Below are 7,524 nucleotides of genomic sequence, written 5' to 3' on the forward strand. Positions count from 1 at the left end.
TCCATTTTTGTACTCTATTGTAGTTACCAGAAAAACAATTCTGTCTTAAGAAACAAAAGTATTTGTTGTTTAATTGACATTCTTTTTTAAATTATTTGAATATTAAATGAATTATCTTATTTTTGAAGGTTGACATCTGGTCCTGAGAATACCCTCTTCCACTATCTATCTTTGGAAACGATGCAAGGAATCTTTATCACTCCAACTCACAAAGAAGTAGCACAGCTTGGTGGGTCCATCCACCCTCAGTTAATTGCGAATTTCCATCGTTGCTGTCTGTCAATTCGTGCCATTTTTCAGCAATCCATGATGAAAGAAGTATGGAAGCTCTGTTTTCCTTTTTTCTATTTACATTCTCAAGTCAGTATTTCACGATTGTTTTCACTTCATTATTTAAATCGTTCACTAGCAGGTGTCTTTGCATGTGTGTGGTTGTCTTTAAAACTGGTGTTTTTACTGTTATGGGCAGGTTCCTTCTCTGACCACCCAACCAAGTATGCATGTAATTATGGCTCTCGTTCCCACCAAAGATGTCCTCAAAATAAGTACTCCATGTCTCCAGTATATAGTATTTTCTTATTCTGTCGATTTTAGGACTCTTATTTGTAACTTGGCAAGAAGTTTTGTGCACTGGGTTCGAGAACTATAAGTAGCAAAAGAGGAGGGCTTAGCCATTTTAATGCTGGGAAGGGATTTCAGGTTGGCAGCGGAAGAAAATTTAGGCCCTGATTTCTCACAGAAAATGTTTCATTTGAGCAGTGACAGTGAGGTGTCCCCTTGCTGTGCTGTCACCGTGTCTGAACAACGATGTGAGGAGGGTCTCTGACACTGAGAGGTTTGTTCACTCTGAGTGTCTTGGGTTTCTGTGCCACCCGAGATTGCTTATACGTTTGCCATCCACTGATGTCTGTAAGCGTTTGTTCCCACGGATATCTGTCTAGGAGAAGACTGTGTCTAATGATCGATTCCTTTTAATTATGCTGTCAAATCTCTTGGATTTTATATTAGGTGGAATGCCAGAATAGGTAAGGCTTTTTCCCCTTACAAAATATACCAGTTCAAGTCTTGATCTAGACGTGGGCTGAAGCCAGATCCCAGCTGCAAGAACTTGATATTTAGATTAGACTTGGACAGCTCTGATGTCAGCAACTGCACTGCCTTGTGTTTGATTAAAAAATTCTGTTTACTCCAAATGATCCATATGGAGTGAGATGGTAGTAGTAACACAGAACTCTAACCAATAGGTATGAGAATCAGTTTATGAGACAGTCCATTCAGATCAGACACTTTGTGCTCAATGCACATTTTATATTGCTAGAACTCTGGTTAATTGCACAGTTGATCTTTATTGACGTGAACCAAATTAGGGTAATATTTGATCTCTTGACAATTTTGTGACCTGTTCAGTCCTTTTGCAAAGGAGAAATAATTAAATATAAACCCAAGTGAAATACTGTCTTTCAATTGCGATTTTTAGATCCTAAAGTAAGAATCCAAATGAATTAAATGAGAAATGGGAAATAACAGTACAAATTGAATGACTGCAGTTTGCAAATAGCGGTATAATTTTTCTGAACATTTTCTTGAAGTTAGCAAAGTTGCCACTTCTGGATAGACTGATGCGCTTTGTAAATAATCTAGGATTTTTTCAAGTGTTAGAAAAATAGGTTAATTTGGTGGATTGTTCTATCAGCTGCTAATGACACTGAGGTTCGGCTCAGCAGGACTTTGGCAATGAGTCCTGTATTTTGGGCTCTTCTGTTGGGAGATGTAGAAACCCAAAAGCAAGCAGAGAGAATACACAAATATTTCTTATCATCAAACTACCTTTGGTTACAAGTGTTAAAAAGACACTTGAAAGTTCAAATCAAAAAAAAAAAAAAGAAACCATTCAACCATTAGTTGTAGCTCATAAAAAATGAAAAAACTCACACTTGAAAGTCAGAACTTCTGTTTTGGCCACAGCTACCTCAGCACACGCTTTTCTGGCTTCTTCAGACATGAGTAAGTAGACAGCAGCTGGATTCATTCTGCTCTGAAAATTAGAAGTAATTGATGAACATGTGCTGCAGAACTAGGTTTCTCTTCTAGAGAAATTTGGGGTGATTTTTGCCTGTTGGCTCCAACAGTTAATGCTGAAAAATTGCCAGGCTGTATTATGGCATGAGGAAAATGTAAAACAGTGAATAGAAGTTTTTGTTGTTCATACTGCATGCCCCAAAAAGTCAAATATAGAAACGTTCTATTATACTGATTATTCTTTGGCATCAGTTAAATATTGTTATAGGCTAGAATTCACAAAATTGCATCAATAATGCAAAATTATTGTAAACTGATCAATAACTAATTTTCCCTTTTTAAGAACTGAAAATTCACAATTTAATTTCTAAATGTGTACAGAAATTTTGAATAAATTTTAAATTGAGCAAAAATAAACTCTGTAGTCTTAAACTCTGAAATATATGTCACTGTATGTAATAAGCAGCCTTGGCCTCATTTTCTTCTTCATCATCCTCTTTAATATTTTCTTACTCTTAAATAAAATCAGACGGAAAAAAGTTGAAAGTACAGACCCTCATAGTTCTATCAAATATCCAGCTTTTACAAGGTTTATTCAAAAGCTCCGTACAAAACTCAAACTCAACAAAATGCAATAATGTCATACATATAGAAAATAATTATGCTGTCATACCGAGTAAGAGCAAGATGATGGTCTGAGCAAAGTGCTTCAAGCGTTTATTTACAAAAAGAAGTTCCTGCCTGGCCAAGTTTATTCAGTAGGATTTTTGCCATCACAGTTCTTAATTAGGGAGGCACACAGAGACAGACAGACAGACAGACGGGAGCTTTAGCTGTTTTAACACACTTTTTAATGAAGCTGTATTATCTCAGATGTCTCATGAGAGAAATGGTGTTCAGCTAGAAGGAAAAAAAAAAAATCAAAAAAGGAGGCATGTGTCTACCTCCAAGTTGTATAACAATGAAAAAAAGCCGGTTGATGCCAAAGTAACAAAACTGTGGAGAAAAGAAACACGTAAACAAATTAGTTGTATCTTCGAAGTCTGGCTTTTTGACAGCAATATAGTTAATCAGAGATTGCTGAAGAGATCACATTAAAGTTATATTTGCTAGTATTTATGTAAAAAATACTTAATTCTATACTAACATTTCACCAATTGTTTTACAGAAAAAGAAGAAAGCAGGCAGTGTCATTTCAGAATTTGAGAAGGCAGCTGAAGACCTAGATATAGTAACAGAACACGGAGTTTTGTTTGAGTGCTCTCCTGATAACTGGACTGATCAGAAGAAACCACCACCAACAATGAATTACTGGGTCGTGGGGTGGGTTTAAGGACAGATGAATGTGTTCTCCCAAAGGTTCCCATTTTGAATGCACCACTGTACTCTTTAAAAATAAATTTAACTCTAGCACATCACAGAAATACTCCAGCCGACCCCCAGAGCTAGCTCTGATTGGGGATCTGGGAAGTTGTGTTAGCGTGATGTTCCACATGCTGTAAAACACGTGTGGTAACTCGGGTAAGCACCGCACCAGCGCGTCACCCCGGAGAGCTGGCGCCCCTGGCCATGCCCTGCTGCGCTCTGCAGATGTGCTCAGGTGCTCTAATCAGACACTTAATACCCTGCACTTTCTGTGTGCTCCTCACACCCCTCCTGACCTCTCCAGTCCCTGCCTGGCAAGTAAATCCCACCTGTCTTGCCTCCATGTATAATGCTGACTCAGTGATACGAAGGAGAATGAACAATTGTAGTTGTTAGGTTTTTGTTGTGGTGTGTTTTGGTTTGGTTTTTTGTTTGTAGCCCAGAAACTTGGATTACTGCAAACACACCAGTGCCGTACACATGCTGAGAACTTGAAGAATTTTTTCATATGCAGTCTTGAGAAAACTGAGCAGAGAATAACTTGATTTAAAATTCTATCTCAGAGTACAACCACCACACATCAAACAGCTGAGGAGAAAAAGCTAACACCTATGATAATTTTCTTCTTTTTTTTTTTTTTCCGCAGGAGACTCATTCTACACCCCAAACCTCAGGAGTGTTATGTCTGTTTTCATGACTCAGTCACAGACGCTGCTGTTGAACTGGCTTTTAAACTGTCCTTCGGCTTAGCCACATAGATGAGCAGCCGGAACATTCAGCTACCCTGTACGGTGTTGTCATCTCCTTCAAGCACTTCAGGATAAAGCCACATGAACTCAGCTGTGGTGCCCACCCATGGCCTATGTTTGAAATGCTTTTTAACAAACAAACAAACAAAATCTACCTTGCGGTGTGACACAGATAAAAACTTCAGCGATTATTCTAATGACCTCATCAATTGGATACTTTAAAAAATTTCAGAAAACCAAAGTTCTTTTTTATATACTGTTGAATTATTTATCCTGATCATAACTTTATTATATGAAAACATAATATAATTTGTACATTCCCTGCTGTTCAGTGTATAATATTCACTATAGAATGATAAGCTGATATCCTCAAAGTGCTCTCTGAATATCTGGCTATTGGTGATGGAGGAGGAAAAATAAGTTTTCCAATTAATTAAAATTTTGCGCCTCTATGGGCATGAAGAATACTGAATGTTTTCAGTAACACTGTGTTAATCAAAACAGAAATTAATCTTTTAGCCAATTCATGGCACTTAGCCACACAAAACTAATGGCTTATCATTTCTGTCAGTATGGTATCCTGCACACTCGAGTACTATAGTGTGGCTGATGTTTTACTTGGCTTCATGAGTTGTAATTGTAAATAATATTTGTATTTGTTAAAACACAATTTTGAAGGCCCAAAAGAAGATGCGGGATAGCAAGATGGTGGTTTTAAGACATATGCATGGACTCAGCTAATTTTATATCATATTCATAATTTCATAATAAAACAATGTGTATTTGTCAAAGACCAGTAAAGTGCTACTCTTTTTTTACTTAACATTTCTTACCTTTTCTTTGTTTAACAAATATTTATTTAGCTAGGACTTCTACAATTTATGGCTGAATATTTAAAAAAGTAATTAGGTTACATCTGTATAAGGCAAGATGTTTTCAAAATCAGAATTTGTCCTGGTTTTGTTAAAAACAAGACCAGTTTCTCTTTTAGTGAATTTTCCTTTCAGCTAAGTTCTTTTAAGTAGCTGCACTTTTCTGACTTTGGCTGCATGTTTTCTGAGACACTGTTCGCTCCGGAGCTGATAAGGTGAGCAATGGTACGCAGGAGAGCCCCAGGTTTAGACTTATTGCTATGGCAGCCAAGGTTACTGATACATTTTGCATGTCCCATAAGTGAGAGGAGCATATTTGCAAGGAGGGGCGAACAGAACAGGTGACTAAAATTGACCAACTGAGTATTCCATCCCATACACCTCATACACCCTATAAAAGTGGGAGATCACGAGGGTCTCGCTCTCTTCGACCATGGCTGGCATCTGAAGAGGACCCTGCCTGTGATCCCAGGCCTGGTTCCAGACCCTGCATCCCTGAGCCCAGTTCTGGTTACTGCGGAGTCCAGCCCAGGACTTCAGGGTGCCTGCCCTGCAGCTGCTGGAGTGACGCCAGCTCCGCTGAGGGCAATGGGCAATTCAAGATTGGTTTTGTATATTTTGTATTATTTTCTTTATTAATTAGTGGCATTAGTAAAGCATTTAAAACTTTTTCCAACTTGCAAGTCTCTCTCCTTTTTCCTCCTGTTCCCTTTCCTTAGTTGGGAGGGTGGGGGGTCAACAGAGAGCATCTGCCTTGGTTTATTGTCACCCTGCAGTAAACGGTGACAGAATTCTTCTACAAAATTCGGCTTTCCTACAATTTGTTGAAAGGTTTGTAATCTACAGACCAGCTGCTCCTAAAGCTTTTTTTACTAAAGGTTTAGTTTAAAAAGTAAGATTTTTTTTTTTTTTGAGTCTTTTTACCCCTAGCCAGCACATTTAGATCTGGTCATCTGCATAGCATTTCATTACGCTCCATGTCAACAGTGCATTTTTTGTTGTTGCTCTGCTGTTTCTAGTTGCTTTTCATGAGTGCTTTTCATAAAATGCATGACTAAAGTTGTGATTTAAACAATGAGATAAAAAAGTTTAGGTATTCAGGAAAGTAAATTCAGTTCCATAGGCTCTCATGATCATATCTTCAGATCTTGTTTCCATTAGCAAATTATGCTGTTTAGAGTAGTTCTAAAATAGTCAAATGCTTATAACTGCCCACTTTCACAGAGCGATTCACAGTGTGGCTTGAATCACTCAACAGTTAATTCCAAGCAGTGGAAGTCTTAGGCCTGAAGTTTAAGCATATGATTGAACGTTTTGTTAATCAGTGTTCTCTAGAATTTATGGTTCCTATAACATGAGAAATATACAGTATTGCAGTTTGAGACCTCCAGAACTGAGTTACATCAATAATGCTTTAGATTTGTTCCGACCTGTAAATAAGGTGATGTGAGATTTGCTGTTTGAAAAATAAAAATACGTACTAGTATGGATGATACCTGAACAGCACCTTTTAAAAGTCTAAAGTATGTGGGGTTTGAATATTGGATTTGTTTGTAGATGGAAAAAGGAACATAGAAACTCAAGCAGTCTTTGCTGCAGTGTGTTTGTGCTCATTAGGTGTACATCTATATGGAAATGGTATTTTTGCTGTTGTTTGTCTCCTGTTCCAGTCTTTTAAAGGCTGGGCTGTATGGTGTGAATGCTTAAAAAAAAAAGAGGGTGTTCAGACAGCTAACTTGTATCTAGATTCTTGCCTTTAGTCAGATTGTTGGTTGACTTCAGACCTTCAAAACTCACTAGTAAATGGCAAACAAGACACAGAGACTTAGTTAATTCTACTAACTTATAGACAACTATCTTTTTTTTTAAAACTCATTTGACTCAGCAGGGCTAAATGCACAAGAGTCAATGTAGAAAAAGTAGTGTGAATAGGTAGATGTGTGTGGAGAAGAAAGGAACTGAAGGAAGGTGGGACTCCTTCACTAGCAATTGGCTATTTAGATTGGCTTGCTCCTTCCCCAGAAACCATATCTTAAACTGAATTAAGGGCATCCAAGTACGGTGCAATTTTTTACTCGAAGCAGTGTAGCTCAGCAACAAAACGCTGCAAAATTTGCATGAGTTGTGTTGCTACTACACTTCAGGAGATTTTTATTGGTTACTTTGTTACTCACCTGAACAGAGACTGTATTTTGCAGATTTTTAAGAGGATGTTTAGAAAAAGCCCCAAAGGATGATAGGATTTAATATCCTACAGAACACTTTTTTTTTTAATCAGATATCTTTGATACAAATCTTGTGGCTTTGTAACTCTCAGGAAGGTTATAGCTGTGAATCGGTGTATAGAATTAAAGTTTAAGTAGATAGGGAAAAGCTACTGAGTTAAAACACTAGTATTATGGCTAAAAAAAATAATTTCTTTTGCCTTTAATTATTACTTATATCCTCCGCACCTTGTCCTCTCCCTCCCAAACCTTGTAAAATCAGCAGCTTTTGGAAACACCGTGGAAGCGGCAGTG

At 37.6% G+C, this 7,524-nt stretch overlaps 1 protein-coding gene across 2 annotated transcripts in view; it reads left to right on the forward strand.

Moving 5' to 3' along the window:
- Nucleotides 1–4,905, forward strand: part of INTU (inturned planar cell polarity protein) — a 48,821-nt gene extending 43,916 nt beyond the window's left edge. The window contains exons 14-16 of one of the 2 annotated variants that reach the window (XM_065634823.1): nt 129–318; nt 3,188–3,342; nt 4,031–4,905. In XM_065634823.1, the coding sequence (XP_065490895.1) occupies nt 129–318; nt 3,188–3,342; nt 4,031–4,142 (457 nt within the window). In that variant the 3' untranslated portion in view covers nt 4,143–4,905. Of the gene's footprint in view, nt 1–128; nt 2,095–3,187; nt 3,343–4,030 lie in introns of those variants that run through there. The other variant, XM_065634822.1, reaches the window with a different exon arrangement.
- The last annotated feature ends 2,619 nt before the right edge of the window (nt 4,906–7,524 follow it).

Source organism: Caloenas nicobarica, chromosome 4 (genome assembly GCF_036013445.1).
Source record: "Caloenas nicobarica isolate bCalNic1 chromosome 4, bCalNic1.hap1, whole genome shotgun sequence".
Classification (NCBI taxonomy): Eukaryota; Metazoa; Chordata; class Aves; order Columbiformes; family Columbidae; genus Caloenas; species Caloenas nicobarica.